Source organism: Garra rufa, chromosome 2, assembly GCF_049309525.1.
Source record: "Garra rufa chromosome 2, GarRuf1.0, whole genome shotgun sequence".
Lineage (NCBI taxonomy): Eukaryota > Metazoa > Chordata > Actinopteri > Cypriniformes > Cyprinidae > Garra > Garra rufa.
In genome coordinates this window covers 41,787,353-41,811,012 of record NC_133362.1, presented here as the reverse complement: position 1 = coordinate 41,811,012, position 23,660 = coordinate 41,787,353, and the positions used below count along the sequence as shown (strand labels likewise).

The 23,660-nt window shown below is 36.5% G+C and overlaps 1 protein-coding gene across 1 annotated transcript; it reads right to left on the bottom strand.

The window, feature by feature from the left end:
- Window positions 1-136: 136 nt before the first annotated feature.
- On the bottom strand, window positions 137-21,804 carry abcg2c (ATP-binding cassette, sub-family G (WHITE), member 2c). Its single transcript, XM_073834260.1, has 16 exons — window positions 21,623-21,804; window positions 19,210-19,400; window positions 18,840-18,899; window positions 16,146-16,263; window positions 13,921-14,076; window positions 13,515-13,672; window positions 9,128-9,279; window positions 8,929-9,021; window positions 7,241-7,416; window positions 6,980-7,131; window positions 5,111-5,200; window positions 4,889-5,013; window positions 4,631-4,785; window positions 3,465-3,554; window positions 756-808; window positions 137-651 (listed from the first exon to the last, which is right to left on the bottom strand). Exons 1-16 carry the CDS (start codon window positions 21,623-21,625, stop codon window positions 504-506), a joined length of 1,920 nt encoding a protein of 639 aa, XP_073690361.1. The 5' UTR covers window positions 21,626-21,804; the 3' UTR covers window positions 137-503.
- Between the last annotated feature and the right edge of the window lie 1,856 nt (window positions 21,805-23,660).

The following is a 23,660-nucleotide window of genomic DNA, read 5'->3' as shown; positions in this document are numbered from 1 at the left end:
CTCACGTTAACTCCACAGAAGCCACAATTCTCTAAGAATAATGTCTTCCCACACTTTGAATGTTTAACAATAATTGTTGAACCTGTTATAACTTTAAGTATATTATAGTTGCATTTTAATTGGTCATGTTGGGGTGGAAAGTGTATTTGAGTCTCTGCCAACTGTAAGGTTCACTAAATTTGCTTCTTTGGTAATAAGATACAATAATAGAATAGGATTTGGCTTTAAGGCAATTGACCAAGTTAAATTGTTTTTTATTTTTTAACATTCACAGCATTTGTATTCCGTTTAACACTTTTATATAAAATGAAACATTTACAAATTCCAAGCAATTTCATAATGCCACAGGTAGTTTCAGAGATCTGGAGCAACTGAGGTAGTGAGTTGTGGATTCTTCTTAGCTTGACACATTTCACCGTACTGTGTGAGTTCCTGATTTCAATGTTCAATAAAAAAAAAATAAAAAAAAAAGTGGCAGTGATTACACAACCAGTGTCATTCCTTCACTTCCAGCGATTGATCCGACGCAGCTGCACATACGCAAGAATCAGACACACGCACATTATACCTGTCAGAGCCACTTGGTTCTGCCAAAAGCCCCAAGTGCTGTAGTCGATTTCTTGATCATCCAGGTACATTTCACCTGTCACCCTGCCAGTGAGAGAGAGTTTACAGTTGAAACGCCTCAATTAACAGGCAAAACTGTTGATAATTCTGTTTTTCCAGTAGGTGGCACCACTGAGTTTGAGTCTTACCTGGTGTCATTACTGGTAAAGACTTGATCTTTTAGCTCAATGATGGCAAGTGCCTGAAGAGAGACAGTTGGATGGTTGGATTACTGCTCAAACACATATATATAGGGCATTCTACAGAACTGGTTCAAAGTCAGAAATTGTATTCAAATTGTATAATATCCAAGGCACATGTTTTTAGTAATTGTGCATTTAATTCTTCTATCGCTTTTCCATAAAGTTTTGCAGTATTTGTCTTCTCTCCAAATATGCCACTATCAAAACAAAGTAATATATAATTTAATAAGAAGGGTTATATTGACCTATTAAGATTTTGCTTACATCTTCCCTGTAAATATAATATTTTCTATTTTATTAAGTGTTCAGCGGTAAATCAATAACAATTTTAACAATATTTCAGATGTGATTTACGAGATTTGTTGTATTTTGAATCTAATTTTTCTTTGTAAAAGTCAAAACGTTGATCATACTCATTTTAAACTTAAGAATTCATTAGTTTGAATATACATTGAGCCAAACACTATCATAACATCTTGGCTGATAATTCAGTATACTTTACATTTTCAGTACTGACAGCAATGTGTTGGTAGCGACCACATACTAAAACAATTTGCATAACTCCTAAAATAAAGCAATAAACCCCAAGAAGCTGTGGTTTACAGTGAATTTATAATGGCTAAGAGGCGTTGTTAGGCCTGTAGTGATCAGAAACAAGGACCAGAACTATCTGTTTTATAAATAAAATTCGGGTCCTTAAAGGAGTAGTCCACTTTCAGAACAACAATTTACAGATAATTTACTCACCCCCTTGTCATCCAAGATATATATATATATTTTTTTCTTCAGTCGTCAAGAAATTATGTTTTTTGAGATAAACATTAATGAAATTTCTCCATATAATGGACTTAAATGGTGCCCCGATTTTTGAATCTTCAAAATGCAGTTTAAATGCAGCTTCAAATGGCTGTAAACGATCCCAGTCGACGAAGAAGGGTCTTGTCTACCGAAACGTTCGGTCATTTTCTTAGAAAAATATATTTTTACGTACCTTTTAAGCACTGAAACTCGTCCAGCACTAGGGCTTGTAGTGCGCGTTCCCGACTTTACGTACTGCGTCCACCGTGCTCCGCAACGCAGCGAATGCTTGAAGCAGTCCCATCACCTGACTCACCGATTGTTTGTAACAGTGGAACAGATGTGGTCCAGTCGAGACAGCACTGAGATTCCTGCTCCGCTGGAAATGGCTGGCATTTTCCACACTTGCACCACCATCTCGTCTCGTTTGAACGCGGTCTGTCTGAGGCTTGTGTCGCCGCCGCGGCTGTCGCAGTTTTCTCTCTCTGACAGAGTTCATCATCTGTGTATTCCGCCTCAAAAAGGTAGGAAACGGTGAAAAACTCCATCTCATGTGCTCCTCCAGCTTCAAAGTCGTCCGACATCGTTGTACTTTATGTTGTACCTTGTTGCTAAAGAGTATTTGATTGCGTTGCACTTCTCTCTTCTCAAGTTCGCTTTGTAAACACTGGGTCTGTAGTTTCGCATACGTCACGCGTGTTCTTTCGACGTGAGTACGTAAAGTCGGGAACGCGCACTACAAGCCCTAGTGCTGGACGAGTTTCAGTGCTTAAAAAGTATGTAAAAATATATTTTTCTAAGAAAATGGCCAGACGTTTCGGTAGACAAGACCCTTCTTCGTCGGCTGGGATCGTTTACAGCCCTTTGAAGCTGCATTTAAACAGCATTTTGAAGATTCAAAAATCAGGGCACCATTTAAGTCCATTATATGGAGAAATTTCCAGAAATGTTTATCTCAAAAAACATAATTTCTTGACGACTGAAGAAAAAAAGACATAAACATCTTGGATGACAAGGGGGTGAGTAAATTATCTGTAAATTGTTGTTCTGAAAGTGAACTACTCCTTTAATTTTGATTGGTTAAGCCGCGTTCTAAGCTGTTGTATATTACAATTATACACCTTTATTTACATTTGTGTGTTGCCTCCGCAACCACTTTGTTGCAACCACAACAGTTTCTGAGGAACTACATTGTTTGGCGGAAGAATAATGTTTTTATTTATATCATTACACTTTATTTGCTCTGTTTTATTTTGTAAAACCTTGCTATGTATCTGGAATAACCGTTTTATAAAAGCAATAAGCCCCATGAAGCCATGGTTTACAGTGAATTTACAACAGCTTCTTGGGGCTTATTGCTTTATTACCCCAAATAAAGAATTATGTGTTACCTTTTGTCACTATCTAAACAATGATGACATGTTATGGTAGTGACATTTTAATGGGATAACACACAAAAAAACAAAGATGTCACTTCTGACTGTTTCGGTATGTCAGATACTTTTGAATTTAGCTCAAATATGCTAAGCAGCACATGGTTAGCTAGCACAGTCCTGAACAGTGGTACACCTATAAAAACTAAATGTTATTGACTAACTCCCAAAAAAAGTGTTTAATTAAAAAAACAGAAATTGAGATTTAGGGATTAGGGTTCGGGACAACCGCCTTTCAATTGCAAATATATGATATTTTAAATATTATTGTAGGTTTCAATAGATAATAGAAGGATCTTAGTAAACATCTAAGATTTGAATACTTAAATGCTTTTAAAATGTGTTTTTTGGTTGTGGGACTGCAATTCTGTAAAATGGCCCATATACAGACTTGAATGTGAAGTAAAATGTTTTATGTTCTTACATTGTAGCCATATCGGAATATACTAGCCCACTTCAGCCACGACATCCCACTCAGCATCGAATTCAGGTTCACTAGGAAACCCCCAAACACCTGAAGAGACAAAAAAACAAAAAACAGGTCAGATCATGCTAGGTTCCAAAAATATACATGTCCTTCATTCCATTAACTGCAGTTTACTTCCTAACATCATGTTGGATCATTTAAAGCAATCATTTTGGAACTTGGCATAACGTTTTCTCCATTAGTTTGGGTTGTTTAGGCATATACAATCATGCTTTAAATGGATCATCCATGTTCATGTCTTTCTTTCTTCAGTCATAAAGAAGTTGTTTTTTGAGGAAAACATTTCAGGATTTCTCTCTATATAATGGACATCTATGGTGCCCCCAAGCTTGAACTTCCAAAATGCAGTTTAAACGCAGCTTTAAAGGGCTCTAAGGAAGAAGGAAGAAGGGTCTTATCTAGCGAAACGTTTATTGTTGACCTCAAATGCTGGTCTTGTCTTGTAATCCGGTTCAAGGCAGTTAGGGTATGTTGAAAAACTCCCATCTCGTTTTCGTCTTCAACTTCAAAATCGTCCTACAACGCTGTTTTACCTTTTGCGTTTGATCTTCTTTGTATGCTCACGTTGTAAACACTGGGTCGGTTCTTCTGCAGCGATGTAGGGCGATTTTGAAAATGGGGAAGAAAACGAGATGAGAGTTTTTCGACATACTCTAACTGTATTGACCCGGATCACACAGGCTGATGCAGAGCTAGACAAGACGAGCATTTGAGGTTAAAAAGTATATAAATTGTCAGTTTGTTTAGAAAATAACCGATCGTTTCGCTAGACAAGACCCTTCTTCCTTGGCTGGGATCATGTAGATCCCTTTGAAGAACTGCATTTTGGAAGTTTAAACTCGGGGGCACCACAGAAGTCCACTATATGGAGAGAAATCCTGAAATGTTTTCCTCACAAAACACAATTCCGTTACGACTGAAGAAAGAAAGACATGAACATCTTGGATAACAAGGGGATGAGTACATTATCTGTACATTTTCGTTCTGGAAGTGAACTAATACTTTGAAATAATCTGAATTTTGGTAACGTCTATCATTTTGGTACATTTTGAAATGCTGAAAAAGTCTGAAAAAATAAATCTTTTTTGTTCGGCTAAACTCACCATCATGACGACATAAGGCAGTGCGATGAGGATGTTAGCCATGGCGAAGGAGCCCACGCTGGCACTGACCAGGAAGGCCAAGCTCACTGCTGAAAGACTGACTGTACTCATGGTCACACAGTACAGGAAGAATGCCTCAACCTCAGGCTTCAGACCTGAGCCACAGACGTGAAGTTTATTAAAACAGTGTTCGCAGTGTGCGACGCTTCCTAAAATAAAGCCAAAGAGGGTATCTAAAAAGATAGTGACACTACCCACCCATCATGAAGTACGGGATAGCAGAGAAGATGAAAACAGGGAGGACGCGATTTGGTATGAGGTCAGCAAACACTTTGGACAGGAAGTAGACAGAGGTGCGGTAGAAGCCACTTGAGTTCTCATGGCTGCAGATGAGAGGAACATGTGATGGTGGTCTAATATCTAATAGGAATAAGAGGCTGGAAAGGAGTTTGGAAAGCTCATGTTTGGAGGTTGACTCACATGAAGAGCACTCTCTCGCTGATGAAGAGCTCCACCGCAGACAGATTGCCAAACACCATGTTAATGACTAGAAAAAAGAAAGCTCCCGTTCTGAAGAGAAACAGAAAATAAACGATATCTGCAATCATTACGTGTAAGAAAATAAAAATCAGCTTGTGGTTTTTATAAAGTAAAAATAAGAATAACTTTATTATTGTTAGTCTTTTATCAAGATGAAATGAAAAATCGGCTTTTGAGGGACCTTTATTTGTTCATTCAATCATGATTTTATTGCATTGCATTATACATGTTTTGCCCTCAACAATAAAATTTCATCATAAAACCATAAAACTGGTATTTATATGTATTTTATGTAAGTAGTACGTTACTATCTTAGAAAAATCTGATCTACATATTTTAGCTCAGTTTGGGTCTCCTCCTTAAGTATGAGCTCCTATATCAAATATGATACTCAAAAAAAACAAACATGCAAACACACCCACACAGATATATACATATATACATACACACCCCCTTTGATTAAATATATAGATGTATTTTCTTAATGATCACTAATATAATTCATAGAAAGATGGCAAAATTGAAGTGTATTAAACATTCTTAACATTATTATCTGCAAAATAAGTGACTTATTTTGTTTGCCAATTTTGTTTAAATGAGGGATTGCAGAAATCAGTGCACCCTAGATGTAATTCAACAAAGTGTACTCCTCCTCTAGCAACAGCATAACATTTTGGATAGACACTTTCTTGGTGTTTCACCTGCTCTTTTTCGAGCAAAAACTTACTCATCTCTAAATTAAAGCTTAAAGTGAAGACCTTATTATTTCAGGGGCCTTTTCACAAGTCCATTGTTTTTGAATTTCTGTGTTACCTAATTTTATTTTCACACTTAAAACAATAACTTGGTATTCCTCAAATACCATTGTCCTCTTTTATGCGAAGAAATAAATCTCCTGACAGTTCTCTCTCAAGTAGTTTCATTGTTGTCAGCATATATGTGACCCTGGACCACAAAACCAGTCTTAAGTCGCTGGGGTATATTTGTAGCAATAGCCAAAAATACATTGCATGGGTCATTTTTGATTTTTCTTTTATGCCAAAAATCATTAAGAAATTAAGTAAAGTTCATGTTCATGATTTTTTGTAAAATTCCTACTGTAAACATATCAAAATGTAATTTTTGATTTGTAATATGCATTGTTAAGAACCTAATTTGGACAACTTTAAAGGTGATTTTCTCAGTCTTTTTGATTTTTTTGCATCCTCAGATTTCTGATTTCAAATAGATGTATCTCAGCCAAATATTGTCCTATCCTAACAAACCATACATCAATAGAAAGCTTATTTATTGAGGTTTCATATGATGTATAAATCTCAGTTTTGTCAAATTTAACCTTATGACTGGTTTTGTGGTCCAGGGTCACATATAGTAGTCAACATTTGAAGTGGATCAAAAAAGTTCATCAAAGTCGTCCTAAGACAAGAATGGGTATTATTTGTGGTTTTAGGAAAAAATTGATGAAAGGTTATGATCCACTTCAAATGTTGACTACTGTAGTCTGAGTACGATTCAGTGGGCTATATAACACTTTAACTGTCAAGAAATTACTTCTCTTTAACAGATGTGGTTCAACATACTTACCTGTTGATCAGAACTTGCCTTAAAGTTACAACAGAAATCTCTATTTAGTTTTATTTAGTAACTTTCTGTATTTTCCTGAATAATTTTAACATTCTTCTTTGGTATCTGATCAAGCAGACTTGCTGGAATATTACATATCTAAAGACGCCTAACATGTCTTCTAAGTAAAGAGTAATTGCTGAATTTGTTAAGTTTCAGACGGGGTGTACTGTATATTAAAATCACCTGTTCTGAAGAGCCTCTGGTAAAGTGTGTGGGATCTGGTAGTAGATCAGTCCCACTAAAATACCAAAGAAAATGTTGATGAACAGTTGGGCATAGGACGTCTGAGGATTCCTCAAGATGTTTCTTATAGTGCGGCCACTCACCAGCATGAGCTGCAACATGGACATATGCAAAAGAACAAAGGTCAGTTGTGTATTGATGTTATTCCTGGTTATCTACCTAAGTCAACATAAGCTTAGTTAAACCACTGCTTCTACATACCTGGTAACAGAAAGGTGTGGCGTAACCAACGCTGTCACCTTTAGTGAGCTCAGGGTCAAGCCCATCCGAAGTCTGACTGAGCTGGTCCTTTACTTTGAGGAAATAAGGGGACTTTCTGTAAATTCCTGCCAGAGGGTTTTTATTTTCTGCCATCTCCTCGCTGCTGCTACACTTGTCTACAAACACATCAAACACAGATGTTAGCTGATCACAGAACAGTCCACAAACATAGTTGCCAAAACTAAAAAATACAAGAAATGTCCATGTAAAGTACCAACAGCATTGCTCAGAGTGATGTATATTCAATAAACAATAGTCCTGGATGCTGATTGGTCAGTGCTGAGCTACAATACAGTCTGCCTCCAGTACTGCTTATTGAGTGCTAATGTTATATTGAGCCATTTAGTTTTTTATTCAAAGTATTATCATTAATATATTTATGAAGTCTCAGCAAGGCTGCATTTATTTGACCAAAAATACAGTAAAAACAGTTATATTGAGAAAAACTGACTTCTATTTTAATATATTTTGAAATTAATTTTATTCCTGTGATCAGAGCTGAATTTTCAGCATCAATACTCATTTTAATCTGATCATTTGCTGCTCAAGAAACATTTCTTCTTATTATCAACTTTGAAAACAGTTGTGTTGCTTAATTTTGTGAGAACCACATTTTGTTAGTATTTTTTTTTTAAGAGTAGAACATTCAAAAGCATTTATTTGAAAGAAAAAATGTTCGTAGCATTATAAATGTCTTTACTGTCACTTTGGATCAATTTAAAGAAGTTCACTTCTGGAACAAAAATTTACAGATAATGTATTCACCCCCTTATCATCTAAGATGTTCATGCTTTTCTTTCTTCAGTCGTAAAGAAAGTATGTTTTTTGAGGAAAACATTTAGGATTTTTCTTCATATAGTGGACTCCTATGGTGCCCCGAATTTGAACTTCCAAAATGCAGTTTAAATGCAGCTTTAAATGATCCTTAAGGTGGTTGTAAATGATCCCAGTTGAGGAAGGAGGGTCTTATCTAGCGAAACAATTGGTTATTTACAAAAAAAAAAAAAAAAAAATACAATTTATGTACTTTTTTTTAGTTAGGGTAGGTCGGAAAACTCCCATCTCATTTTCTCCCTCAAAAATCATTTCAAAATCATCCTACCTTGCTGCAGAGGTACCGACCAAGTCTTTGCAAAGTAAATATGCAAAGAAAATAAAACACCCTTTATAGAGGTAAAACAGCGATGTAGGGCGATTTTGAAGTTGAGGAAGAAATTGAGTAAATGCTAACCTAAGCATACCCTAACCGGAAAAACCAGAGTTCAGACAGAGCATGACAAAACAAGCGTTTGAAGTAAAAAAGTATATAAATTGTATTCTTTTCGCTAGATAAGACCCTTCTTCCTTGGCTGGGATAATTTACAGCAGCATTTGGGATCGTTTGAAGCCGCATTTAAACTGCATTTTGGAAGTTCAAACTCAGGTCACCATAGAAGTCCACTATATTGAGATTAATCCTGAAATGTTTTCTTAAAAAAAAAAAAATCTTTACGACTGAAGAAATAAAGACATTAACATCTTGGATGACAAGGGGGTGAGTACATTATTTGTTAATTTTTGTTCTGGAAGTGAACTTCTCCTTTAATGCATCCTTGCTAAAAAAAAAAAAAAAAAAAGTAATTAAGCACCTGATTTATTGTTTTGTATGTGAGGGAGGATGGTTCCATTTGTGACATCCAGGAAGAAGTCTGCCGGGTTGTTGAATGGCCCACACTTGAAACCTATGACACATGGACACGACTTTGAGAATCACAGTACACATGCATTGTGTTTAGTGCAGAGGAATCACTGTTGATCTGCATTTGAATGAACTATGTCTGTCAGTACCCAAGTCCTCAAAGTAGGTAATGGCTTTGTCGGCGGCCCCTGCGTAGATGATTTCTCCTTTATTAATGAGTGTGAGGTGGTCGAACTGGCTGAAGATGGAGTAGCGTGGCTGGTGAATGGAGAAGATCACAGTCTTACCCTTTTTGGAGAGCCTGAGTAACAAAACAACAGAAGATTAACATATCAATCTCTGCATTTCTCAAGATCAAAATAGACAAAAACAGGTTGTACATGACTGTGCTTTACATTTGAAGTGGAATGTGGTTCCTTCTGACAGCTACAGTAAAAAAAAAAAACAGTGAAGACATGTCAACTGTTTTAACTCATCTGTGACAGGCAGTCATTTACCAAACGTCATTACTTTGACACACTACATATTGACAGTAATATGTCTACAGTAATGCAATCTCAATGAATATACAGTATTTTGAAAGAATGAACCATAGTACACTTTGCACTTTTGTGAAGTATTAATTCTACAAATGGCTTATTGTTGTCCAGGCATATTAACAATAAACCTACAGTCATATTTGTGACCCTGGACCACAAAACCAGTCATAAGGGTCCATTTTTTTTGACATTGAGATTTATACATTACCTTAAATCGAAATAAATAAGTTTTTCATTGATTTATGGTTTGCTAGGATAGGACAGCATTTGGTTAGAATACAACTATTTGAAAATCTGAAATCTGAGGGTGGAAAAAAATCTAAATATTAAGAAAATCACCTTTAAAGTTGTCCAAATGAAGTTCTTAGTGATGCATATTACTAATCAAAAATTAAGTTTTGATATATTTAAGGTAGGAAATTTTCAAAATATCTTGATCTTTACTTAATATCTAGATGATTTTTATGTATAAAAGAAAAGAATTATAATTTTGATGGGTATTTTGCTATTGCTACAAATACCCATGCTACTTGAGACTGGTTTTGTGGTCCAGGGCAACATTTGATACACACATTTTTAAGGCCTTTATCAGCATGATCAAAAATTTCTTCATTCTTTTTGTTGTCAGAATTCATTTTAGTGAGTAAAAGGCCTTTTAGTATAATTATAAAAATGCATTTCAGGTCATTGTTCCGTGTCTGTTTACATGTTAAATCATGTTAAAATGTGAGTATCAAATATGATACATCAGGCTTTTGAGGATATTTATTTGTACATTATTCAGTAATCATTGTATCGTGTTGCATTATGCTTTGATCATAAAAGCATTTAAATATCATCTTACTAAGACATTATTGGTAGATACATAGTGACAACTGATATTTATATGGATTTTATACTGTCATTAAGCTTTTATTGATTTACATTACAGGAAATCTGAATTTCATTTTGGCTAAATAAATATTAAGCAAGTGCACCAAATTGCATTTTTTTTTCTCAGCTTAAAAACAAAACAGTGTTTTTTGAGAACAAAAATTTGCTTCATATTCTCTTATATCATAATACATGACCCATTAAAGCCTAATGTGTTAAATATGATACTGTCCAAAGGATCAATAAACTGTTCCATTTCAAAAAAGTTATTTCATGTGGACGCCGATAGCCTTGTGGGCAGCGCGCCGACATACAGCGCCTTTGTGCTCCGGGCGTCCCGTGTTTGAATCCTGACTCGAGGACCTTTCCCGATCCCACCCCCATTCTCTCTCCCACTTCGTCTCCTGTCACTTCTGATCTGTCCTATCTCAATAAAGGCAAAAAATGCCAAAAATAAATCCTAATGTTTAAGCATATAGTAATATTCTAGGGGATTGTGTTCCTTTGAGCCAAAAACTCATCTCCAAACACCAATGACTTGTACATATGGGTACAGTCATTTTAGACACTTCCAAAACTGCTGCAACCGAGATTGAAATACAATTTATAAATATATGAATTGTGTCCATCTTTGTTGCCAAAGTTTTGGAAGTGGCCTTTTCTGTTCTAAAGAAGGGGGTGTCCCAATACTTTTGTCCATATAGTGTATGTTCAAGTCAGTGGTGTTTGGTGATGAGTTTTTGGCTCAAGGTCTGCATTTAAAGTCACTCCAGAGGTGTTTCAACTGAGATTAGGACTTTGCTTTCTGCAGACCAGTCAAGTTCTTCCACACTGACTGAATCAATCATTTCTTTTTGAACCTTGCCTTATACATAACTGTTATGTTAGAATTGAAGAGGGTCCTGTCCAAACTGTTGCTGTAAAATTAGAAGCACACAATTCCCTAGAATATCATTATATGCCTAAACATTAAGATTTGTACCTGTTCATTAGAATACTTATATACAGTGAGGTCAATAAGTATTTGATCACCCTGTGATTTTGCAAGTTCTCTTACTTAGAAATCATGGAGGGGTCTACAATTTTCAGCATAGGTGCATTTCCACTGTGAGAGACAGAATCTGAAAATAAAAATCCGGAAATCACATTGTATGATTTTTTAACAATTTATTTGTGAATTACTGTGTCAAATAAGTATTTGATCACTTGAGTCAAAAAATGTTAATATTTGGTACAGAAGCCTTTGTTAACAATTACAGAGGTCAAACGGTTCCTGTAGTTCTTCACCAGGTTTGCACACACTGCTGGAGGGATTTTGGCCCACTCCTCCATACAGATCTTCTCTAGATCTGTCAGGTTTCGGGGCTGTCGCTGAGCAACACAGAGTTTCAGCTCCCTCCAAAGATTTCCTATTGGATTTAGGTCTGGAGACTGGCTAGGCCACTCCAGAACCTTGATATGCTTCTTACGGAGCCACTCCTTGGTTTTCCTGGCTGTGTGCTTTGGGTCATTGTACTGTTGGAAGACCCAGCCACGACCCATCTTTAATGCTCTGACTGAGGGAAGGAGGTTTTTGCCCAATATGTCACAATACATGGCCCCGTTCATCACCATGACCCCATGACGTCTTAGTGTATTACTGATAGTAGCCTTGGAAACGATGGTCCCAGCTCTCTTCACGGCATTGACCAGCTCCTCCCATGTAGTTCTGGGTTGATTCTTCACCATTCTTAGCATCATTGATACCCCACGAGGGGATATCTTCCGTGGGGCCCCAGTCCGAGGGACATTGACAGTCATCATTAGCCTCTTCCATTTTCTGACAAATGCTCCAACAGTTGTTCTTTTTTCGCCAAGCTGCTTGGCAATTGCCCCGTAGCCCTTTCCAGCTTTGTGAAGGTCTACAATTTTGTCTCTTGTGTCTTTTGACAGCTCTTTGGTTTTGCCCATGTTGCTACTTAGACGTTGGCTGATTGTGGGGTGCACAGGTGTCTTTATGACAGTTAACGACCTCAAACAGGTGCTACTAATTTAGAATCATGAGCAGTAGCTGGACTATTTAAAAGCAAAATAACAGGTCTTCGAGGGTCAGAAATCTGGCTGATAAGCAAGTGATCAAATAATTATTTGACACAGTAATTCACAAATAAACTGTTAAAAAATCATACAATGTGATTTCCGGATTTTTATTTTCAGATTCTGTCTCTCACAGTGGAAATGCACCTATGCTGAAAATTGTAGATCCCTCCATGATTTTTAAGTAAGAGAACTTGCAAAATCACAGGGTGATCAAATACTTATTGACCTCACTGTATATAGTGCATATTTGATAAGAGAGTAGGCTTGCCACGATAGACGGTGTTGACGGTGTTACCGGTTTTAAGACGCAACACCGGTGACATCACTTTTCCACCGTGACACCGTCCCCACATTTTATTTTATTTTTTTATTCGTTTTATCGCCTATTCGTTTTTTTATTAAATATTTATTTGAATTAAATGGAAAATATAATTATAAATAATTTACTTAAGACGAGAGCATGCACTATAATTAAAAACTGAACATAGCTACAATGCGTCATATTTCATTTTTTTTTATTACGTGAGGAGAACGAGAGGAGTCGAATTTACAGAAAGAGAATGGCGGATGATTTAGTGTCAAAACGCAATGCAAAAGCACCTGTTTGGCAATAAAGAGCTCTTTTCCTCGTTTGTTCTGCTTTTAAATAGCTTATAAATGCGTGCGTATTATGCTTTCACTTTCAGTTTTGCCGGTATTGGCAATTCGGCGTCAATTGTTTGAATGGACGACAACGAAACTACAAAAAAAAAACTTTGAACCCAAAATATTGCCAAACGGGCGCTTTTGCATAGCCTTTTGACACTAAATCGTCCGCCATTCTCTTTCTGTAAATTCGACTCCTCTCGTTCTCCTCACGTGATAAATGAAATATGACGCATTGTAGCTATGTTCAGTTTTTAATTATAGTGCATGCTCTCGTCTTCGTTCCTAGGAAACCCCCACCCCCACGGTGATACCGGTATTACCGGTGTTGTCACATGTCAATTAACCGGTGGGGAAATTTCCTCATCGTCACAACCCTATAAGAGAGCAGATGTTGTACTTCTGCAGCAGTTCCATGATGGAGTTGGCAGTGTTGGCGTCCAGGCCTGTGGTGGGCTCATCCAAGAACAGGAGCGAGGGTGACGTGATGAGCTCCATCCCAATGCTGCACCTCTTCTTCTCTCCACCAGAAACGCCACGCAAAAACATGGTCCCAATCTGAGAGAGAACAAGGCCATATCAAGCCCCATCAGCATGAAATGACACATTCTTTCTGTCACAAGGTGCATACTGATATAGCGCCCAACCCTACTGTTGTTGTTTTGGAAATAGTTTTTTTGTGACTGAAGCACATGTGACCTTAACCCTGTTTTTTCACATGCTCAATCTCAAGTGAGGGTGTTTTGTTCATACCAATGCAACAAATAATTTTCAACATTCCTCTTCACGAGGCTGAAGTGCATTACCTTAGTATCTGCACAATCTTTTAGGCCAAGCTCCTGGATGACGGAGTCAACCCTCATCTCTTTGTCAGCTGACGAATACTCTTTGCGTGACAAGCGAAGATTGGCAGAGAATGCGAGGTTCTCTCTTACGGTCAGAGTACCCATCAGAATGTCATTCTGGAAGACAAAGGAAAGGAAATAGGCACAAAAATCACACATATATGAATGATTTCTGAAGGATCAAGAGAATTCAATAATTACTGCAAAAAATGTAGCTTTGCATCCCAGAAATAATTGACTTTTTAAAATATATTCAAACAGAAAGCAGTTACTCGAAACTGTAATAATAGTTCATACTATTATAGTATAAATAATAAATGCAGCCTTGATGAGCATGTTTCAAAAACATAAAAATCTTACCAAACCCAAATTTTTGAGCAGTAGTCTACAGTCGTGGCCAAAAGTTCTGAGAATTACATAAATATTGGAAATTGGAAAAGTTGCTGCTTAAGTTTTTATAATAGCAATTTGCATATACTCCAGAATGTTATGAAGAGTGATCAGATGAATTGCATAGTCCTTTGCCATGAAAATTAACTTAATCCCGAAAAAAACTTTCCACTGCATTGTTAAGAAGGCTTCAGGGCGTCCAAGAAAGTCCAGCAAGCGCCAGGATCGTCTCCTAAAGAGGATTCAGCTGCGGGATCTGAGTGCCACCAGTGCAGAGCTTGCTCAGGAATGGCAGCAGGCAGGTGTGAGCGCATCTGCACGCACAGTGAGGACAAGACTTTTGGAAGATGGCCTGGTGTCAAGAAGGGCAGCAAAGAAGCCACTTCTCCCCCCCAAAAAAACATCAGGGACAGATTGATCTTCTGCAAAAAGTATGGCGAATGGACTGCTGAGGACTGGGGCAAAGTCATATTCTCCGATGAAGCCTCTTTCCGTTTGTTTGGGGCATCTGGAAAAAGGCTTGTCCGGAGAAGAAAAGGTGAGCGCTACCATCAGTCCTGTGTCATGCCAACAGTAAAGCATCCTGAGACCATTCATGTGTGGGGTTGCTTCTCATCCAAGGGAGTGGGCTCACTCACAATTTTGCCCAAAAACACAGCCATGAATAAAGAATGGTACCAAAACACCCTCCAACAGCAACTTCTTCCAACAATCCAACAACAGTTTGGTGAAGAACAATGCATTTTCCAGCACGAGGGAGCACCGTGCCATAAGGCAAAAGTGATAACTAAGTGGCTCGGGGACCAAAACGTTGAAATTTTGGGTCCATGGCCTGGAAACTACCCAGATCTTAAAACTTGTGGTCAATCCTCAAGAGGCGGGTGGACAAACAAAAACCCACTAATTCTGACAAACTCCAAGAAGTGATTATGAAAGAATGGGTTGCTATCAGTCAGGATTTGGCCCAGAAGTTGATTGAGAGCATGCCCAGTCGAATTGCAGAGGTCCTGAAAAAGAAGGGCCAACACTGCAAATACTTAGCCTGACAAGCCAGACCCACATAAATGTAGGGTCTTCGCACTCTCCATAGACAGCGCTCAACCGGAGGGGCGGGATAAACGGTTGTCTTTCAAACTCACTCTCCACGCAATAGGATAGCGCTACAACCAATCGGAGCAACGAAGAAGGTGAAGTAGTCAACTCCAAATACATCCTTCTTTTGTAAGAACGACCTCAGTGCAGTTTCTTGTTCTTTTCTCAGAGAAAAGCTTAACTCCAAGTCTTTCAGAGTGGCGGCCAAAGCCGATTCGAAAGAAAGTTGTTCGCTAGCAGCAGCCATCGCTTTATCTCTCACGCGTAATTCACGGAACCAGAGAACGTCTGACGGAACTAATGGTCGCAGGTCAGTCGTCATCATGTTAAACCCGCCCACCGACTCGTGATTGGCCCGGTCGATTTTGGATTTTTGGAAATCTCAAGTGAACGGAGAGTTACTAGACTGCCCTTAGAAGCAAATGTAATTTGCTGCCGCTAGGGGCGCGTCTAGATTCTAGGCTAGCAAATACTGACTCTTTGCATAAATGTCATGTAATTGTCGATAAAAGCCTTGAAACGTATGAAGTGCTTGTAATTATATTTCAGTACATCACAGAAACAACTGAAACAAAGATCTAAAAGCAGTTTAGCAGCAAACTTTGTGAAAACTAATATTTGCGTCATTCTCAAAACTTTTGGCCACGACTGTAGATATAATTTTTCTGTAATGTCTTTTAGAAGGCCACAGAGATTTCCCCTACCTGAACTACATAGGCCGAGCAGAGTCTGAGTTCAGAGGTCACAATGGTGTTGTCAACTAGAACTTGGCCTGATTTTAAGCCCTTAGGGTCTTTCCTTCCTGCAATGACATCCAGAAGCCTAAAAGACAAGACACATTGTAATTAATGCCATATAATGTAAATACTTAAGGTTGACAAAAACAGCATCTACACTTGAAAAACAAAAAAAATCAAATACAAAATTAGATGTTTTGAAGAACATTGGGAAGCAAACAACTTTGGGCCCAATTGACTTCCACTGTAGTCATGCTGGATTAGAACGACATGAGGGTGAGTAAATGATAACAGAATTAAATTTTTGTGTGAACTATCCAATTAAGAGATTAAAAGTCCATGAATTTCACTGATACAGATTACATTAGCAGACATTGCTAACTATCCTAAGTAAGTTCCCATTTATGATCCAAACTTGTTATGACTAACAAAAATACAATTTTGTCAAATATTTAGCTTGAAACAGGTGCTTATGATGTCGTTTTGGACTTATTTTATATGTGACCCTGGGCTACAAATCCTTAAGTAGCACAGGTATATTTGTAGCAATAGCCAATATACTGTATGGGTCAAAAATTATTGATTTTTATTTTATGCCAAAAATCATTAGGATATTAAGTAAAGATTGTGTTCCACGAAGATATTTTGTAAATTTCCTACTGTAAAACTTGATTTTTGATTAGTAATATGCAGTGCTAAGAACTTCATTTGGACAACTTCAAAGGTGATTTTCTCAATATTTTGATTTTTGATTGCACCCTCAGATTCCAGATTTCCAAATAGTTGCATCTCACCCAAATGACCCTTATGACTAGTTTTGTGGTCCAGAGAAACATATTAAGTTTCTTTAAAGAGATATGAAAATTAACCCATGATTTACTCATCCTCAAAGCATCCAAGGTGTATATGACTTTCTTCTTTCAGACGAATCCAATGAGATTTATATTAAAAATGTCCAAGCTTTATAATGGCAGTGGGTGGGAGTTTTTGTACAATAGTCCAAATGAAGCCCAATAATATGCATAGGGGTGAATAAAGCTCTTCTGTAGCAAATCGATGCGTTTTTGTAAGAAAAATATCCCTTTTTAAAACATTATAAACACTTTTCTCTAACTTCCCCACTCTGGGTGGATGAGGTAGGATGTATGTGTAGCGCATGTGCTACAAGTTTCCTTAATTTAGCAACCAGTCTCCTCTTAGCTTACACTGAAATCCTCATGGATGGATGCACTTTATTGGACTGTTGAACAAAAACACCCACCCACTGCCATTATAAAGTTTTTAAGAGCCAGGACATTTTAATATAACTCCGATTGGATTCATCCGAAAGAATAAAAGTCATATACACCTAGGATGCCTTGAGGGTGAGTAAATCATGAGCTAATTTTCATTTTTGAGTGAACTAACCCTTTAACTACTATGCATTACATTTAAATCAATCATTTGATACAATGCACTCGAGTACATACATGTTTTTACATTGTACATATATTTGAAATCCTATTCTGTAATTACATCTGTAATTTATTTCTGTAGTTATATCTATAATTACACTGCTGACCCTCCCTCGACCCCTTAAACCTAACCATAGAACCAAACCTGTCTCAACCTTCCCTCCTGAATAGCAGCAAAAGTGTTTAGCAATTCAATATGAACCTGACATTGTACCTAACAATTCATCATTTTTTTTATTTTATTTTTTTATTTTTTATTAAGCACATAGCAGGGTTGGGGTCAATTCAGGAATGAACTCAACAATTCCAATTCAAAGAAGGAAATGGAATTGGAATTGGAATTGAACAACAATTACAGGAAACAGAGTTGGAATTGAATTGGAATTACAGGAAGTGGAATTCAATTCAGGGAAATTCCACTGAATTCCGTTTATTGCTGTTTCTGAGCATTTATTTGTGATTGCATTTAGAGACATACATTTGAACTTTATTTATGATGCTTTACAAATACCAAGTAATGTATGAAATTAAGTTGATCAAATGCAAGTAAATAAAAATGAGAACTGTACATTATGAATTAATAATTGAATGACAGTGGTGATAAGTTTCTGGATGTACTATACATTCAATATATGATTAGCACATAATATATGTCTCAACTCACAAAAAAATGAGTCATGTTCATTCATGTATTTTATTGCATCGAATTATCATCATTTCCTGAAATTTGTCATGTGAAATGATCACGCTTAACATACTAAACATACAGTACTTTGTATTTATTTTATCTGTTTGTTGTTTATGTGATTTACAATATTTAATGTACTATAAACTATTAAGCAAATCAAGTCAAATTGTTTTATTTAGCAACTCAAGTGGAATTTAGTGGAATTTATTTGAATTCAATTCTGTTTCCTGGCATTCCAATTCAATTCCAATTCCATTCCCTGTCAGCTGCATGCAATTCCAATTCCAATTCCATTCCAGGAAGTGAAGTGGAATTTACCATTCATTCTCAATTCAATTCATGAATGGCCCCAACCCTGGTACATAGTATATAAAGACACCTAATATAAAGCAAGACCTGTCATTCTTTCAAATGAATTTCATTTGCTGTGATATTTTATATAGTGCAATGAGATTTTTATATTTTTGTGTTCAAATACAAACTTAATGAATCAACAGAAATAAATGAACGTGCGCTTACGATGTCTTCCCACTTCCTGTAGGGCCCATAATAGCATTCATTCCAGGGTTCATGATACCACTGCAACAGATGGAAAACATCACTTTCTGGACAGCTTTCAACTAAACAAGGAGTTCTCTGAATTGCAAGCAGCTTTTTGCGCAACCAGTGAACTCTGTGTCACTGATTGTTCTTCACACACTGCTGATATTAACTGTGTTCAGTAATAGTGACTTTCCAATAATAATTTCATTAATTAATCATCTTAGATTGCATTAAAACAATCTAAAACTAACAAATATCTCAAGACCTACAGGTTTATGCTTCCATGCTTAAAGTGTAATTAAGTGTGTCCAAAGGTTTAATCAAACAGAATGTGTCAAACCATTACCTGACATCTTTGAGGATGTCCTTTTCAACCCACTGCCTACTAAATATCCCTAACCGTTCTTTGACACGGTAGCGAAGATTATGGAAGGTGACAGTGGGACCTGGGGTCTGGAAACATGGCACTGTCTCCTCTGTGTCTGTGGACGGCTGCTCGTTCACAACCACGTCATCCAGCATGATGCCTTCCTCTGTCTGCAGGAGATGCACATGGATTTACAACAACAACAACAACAAAAAACAATTACTGTTCATTTGCACCTCTTATAACATGTTACAGTGCCTTGCAAAAGTATTCACACCCCTTAATTTTTTTTCATATTTTGTTTTGTTGCAGCATTATGTTAAACTGCTTTAAATGAGCTTTTCCCCACATCAATTTACATCTCATACACCATAATAATGACAAAGCAAAAACCAGATTTGCAAATTTTACAAATTTATTAAAAATAAAACACTGAAATAAGTACATCGCATAAGTATTCATACCCTTGACTCAGTACGTAGTTGAAGCACCTTTACAGCCTCAAGTGCACATGCTTCTGTGAACCTTCAATGCAGCAGATTTTTTTCTGAACTCTTCCCTAGATCATTGCCTTAACGCAAGTCTGTCACTGAGCTCTACAGGCAGCTATCTTGACCTCAGGACTTGGTTTTTGCTCTGATATGCATTTTCAGCTGTTAAGACCTTTTCTGAGAGGTGTGTGCCTTTCTAAATCATACTCATTCAAATGAATAACATCTAGAAGCAATATGAATGCTCCCGAGCTAAATTCCGAGTGTCCCAGAAAAGGGTATGAATACTTATGCAACGGGATCTTTTCAGTTTTTTATTTCTAATAAATTTGCAAAGTTGTTACAAACCTGTTTTGTGCTTTGTCATTACGGTATATGAGATGTAGATCGATGTGAAAAAAAAGAAAGTAATTTAAAGCAGTTTAACATAATGCTGCGACAAAACAAAATGTGAAAAAAACGAAGGGGTATGAATACTTTTGCAAGGCACTGTAAATGCTTTATAACCAGACATATGAAGAAGGACATCTTCAGTAAATGATTACTGTAGGAGAAAGTGTTCAATGCAGTAAATGATTTACTACACTTACTACAAGGCAGTAAATGATGATACATATCTGTTATGACTTTTTTTTATTCACTGTTTTTGTTTGTGCAATTCCTGTTTAATGAGCATGCTTATGTTTAAGGATATTTATATAAAAATAAATCAGAAATATGCTCATCACGTCGTTTTCTTTAACAATATAGGCTATTCTTTTATTATTTACATAATGATAAGAAAAAGGCCAGGATACCAAACGTTAACCGGATGGAAATAAGAGCCGGTGTTCAGACTCAGAGTGTTAGCATACGGGTTTAATACAATATTTTTAACGACCTTTTGGAAGAATTTTGTCATTTTTTATCAAAATCGTGTAATGTTTGAAATTTACACAAACCACCTAATAGCACCCAACAACATATATTAAATTCATTGCTAATACTTACTGGTGCTTGTGTTGTTGTTAGCCTAAGCCTACAAAAATGATGTCACTTCCTGTAGTATGAACCTGGTTTTTGTTAAGGTATGGCATCGCAGAAGAGACTGCAGGGTTGAAAACCGAGAAGCGGCTCTTATAGAATACGTTTCATTGTTTTTTATGTTTACTACCGTACTTTTTAACGGCACAGCGTCACCGCTACCGAATAACCAACTCGAAAACGACGAACAGTCGGTTATTTATAGGGAATTATCATACAGCATGTATACTGTACGTTAGTCCGATTCCCGAGTGAATGAATCTTATGAGTCGGTTCTTAAATAAGTGTAAGCAAAATGACTCTCAAGAGCCGTTTATTCATAGTGAATCAAAAACATAAAACATTTGTTATTCGTAAAAACACACATTTATTACTTTCGTTACAGTCGAATTGCAAAGCACAAAACTACAGAGCAATAAAGGAACTACCAAATAATAACATGTTAGCCTGCCCTGGCCTGATTTTAGGTTGGTTTCACTTTCCTAGCAAGTCAACCTTTCCGTTATACGCTTTAAAAAGACGGACAATATGGTTTTCGAGAGGCATATGCGACTTTATCTAAACACACAAATCCGGATTTAACAACGTTTTAGAAAAGATGATCAACGAATCGCAGATCAAATCGCCAACAGACAACTTTTTACTAGAAAAAAAAATTAAAACGCAGATCACTGCTGTTCGTAGTAAACACTAACTAGTAGTCCTATAAACAAGGTCATCGAGTGTAGGGCAAAGTACAGATACAATTTAAGATAAAACTCAATCCAGGGCATTCCCATCTGTTTACTTCACTCCCTAAATAATTTAACTTCTCTCATAAATGGTCGTTTTAATGTCAAAACAATATAAAAGAATTAAAGAAATATGTGTTTACGTACCATCTTTTTGAAGAGATGTGTTCTGCTGGGATATTTTGGTCTACCTGAGGTGGTCTTGCGGTCTTTTGTTAGTTTGTATGAGTGGGTGGGTTTTAACTCACACTTCCATAAGCATCACAAAGACGACACAAACCGCAGATGAGCTGAATCTCCTCTTCACATTTGCATTCTGCACATCACAGCTTTACTATCTCACAGAACTGCTGCAGGATATACATCCAGAAGAATGGACAGGTGTGTCTGCATCTGAAGTTTGTTTCCTCATGCAAGGCTAATAAATGGGGTGAGATGAGGTGAGGTCAGACAGAGGTGACGAGAACAGTCTATTACATTAATAGGTGAGGACTCTGAAATTTCAGGTTACTGTATGTTTTTAATTGCCTTAATAATAAAACAAATAGGTAATGTTTCTTTTAACTGACAAACAAGAATGTAAATCACCAGTCTTTCTCAAATGTAACAAATTTCTTGAAATGACTTGGGCATTCAAGAAGTATGTGGCGCATCACCACTTGTTTCATCTGTTTTGAGTTTATGTTGTCATAAATACAAAAACAAAGGCATATAAAGAAGACAGTCATATATAATTATAGACAAGGATCACCAATTTAACATCACACCCTGAACGTTTTTCTTTCATTTCATTTTTGGTTAATTTTTATGTTGTGGACTGGACACTGGATGGCTGGTTTTCCTTATCTTCTCTAACTTATCCATTAAAATATGTATAATATAAAGTTTACATTTTGACAATTGAGGTCAAAAATGTACAACCCCCTTTCAGAATCAATAAAAATGTTTATTATTTTATCAAAATAAGAGAGGATCATACAAAATGCATGTCGTATTTAGTGCTGACCTGAATAAGATATTTCACATAAAAGATGTTTACATATAGTCCATAAGAGAAAATAGTAGTTGAATTTATAAAAATCACCCTGTTCAAAAGTTTACATACACTTGATTCTTGATACTGTGTTGTTTTGAGTCCCTTGTTGGTCTTAAACAGTTAAACTGCCTGCTGTTCTTCCGAAAAAATCCTTCAGGTCCCATAAATTCTTTGGTTTTACAGCATTTTTTGTGTATTTGAACTCTTTCCAACAATGACTGTATGATTTTGAGATTCATCTTTTCACACTGAGGACAACTGAGGGACTCATATGCAACTATTACAGAAGGTATTATTATGCTATTACGCTCACTGACACTCCAGGAGGAAATAAAAAACATGCATTAAGAGCTGGGGGTGAAAACTTTTGAACAGAATGTATATATTTTTCTTATTTTGCCTAAATATCATATTTTTTCATTTAGTATTGCCCTTCAGAGGTAACAGTAGATAGTTACATGTTTCCTAAAAGACAAAATAAGTTACATTTACCCTGATCTTCAAATTCAAACCGTTGTCAACCACCAGCTCTTAATGCATTGTGTTTCAAATACACAAAAAGGCTGGAAAACCAAAGAATTTGTGGGACCTATAGGATTTTTCTGAAGAACAGCAGGCAGTTTAACTGTTCAGGACAAACAAGGGACTCATAAACAACTATCACTAATCAAAAACACATAGCTGTGGATCATGCAGGTAACAACAGTATTAAGAATCAAGTGTATGTAAACTTTTGAACCGGGTCGTTTTTGTAAATTAAACTATTACTTTATCTTGTGGACTACATGTAAACATATTTTATATGAAATATCTTATTCAGGTCAGTACTAAATAAACAATAAAAACATTTTGTATGATCCCCCTTATGTTGGTAAAATAAAACTTTTAATGATTCTGAAAGGGGGATGTAAACTTTTGACCTCAGCTGTAGATGACAGGTTTCTATTTTTACCTTCTTTATGTTAGATATGCTATATTTTTGCGTTGAATTTTAAAATGTCCTTTCACAATAACACATTTAAAAAAATGACCAAAACCCTTAAAGCACAGTAAAACCAGTTTACGCCTATGTATTAATGCAGAAAAATAACATACAAGCTTCTTTTTATGCAAATATTTTATTATAAAGATCAGAATTGACCCCAAACG

Bases quoted from the DNA above. Each gene is read 5' to 3' on its own strand.
- abcg2c (XM_073834260.1), bottom strand. The intron at 14,077-16,145 runs GTAGGGGAAATC...TTTGTCTTCCAG, and splicing joins GCTCGGCCTATGTAGTTCAG to AATGACATTCTGATGGGTAC. The intron at 9,022-9,127 runs GTACTGACAGAC...CATGTGTCATAG, and splicing joins TACCTACTTTGAGGACTTGG to GTTTCAAGTGTGGGCCATTC.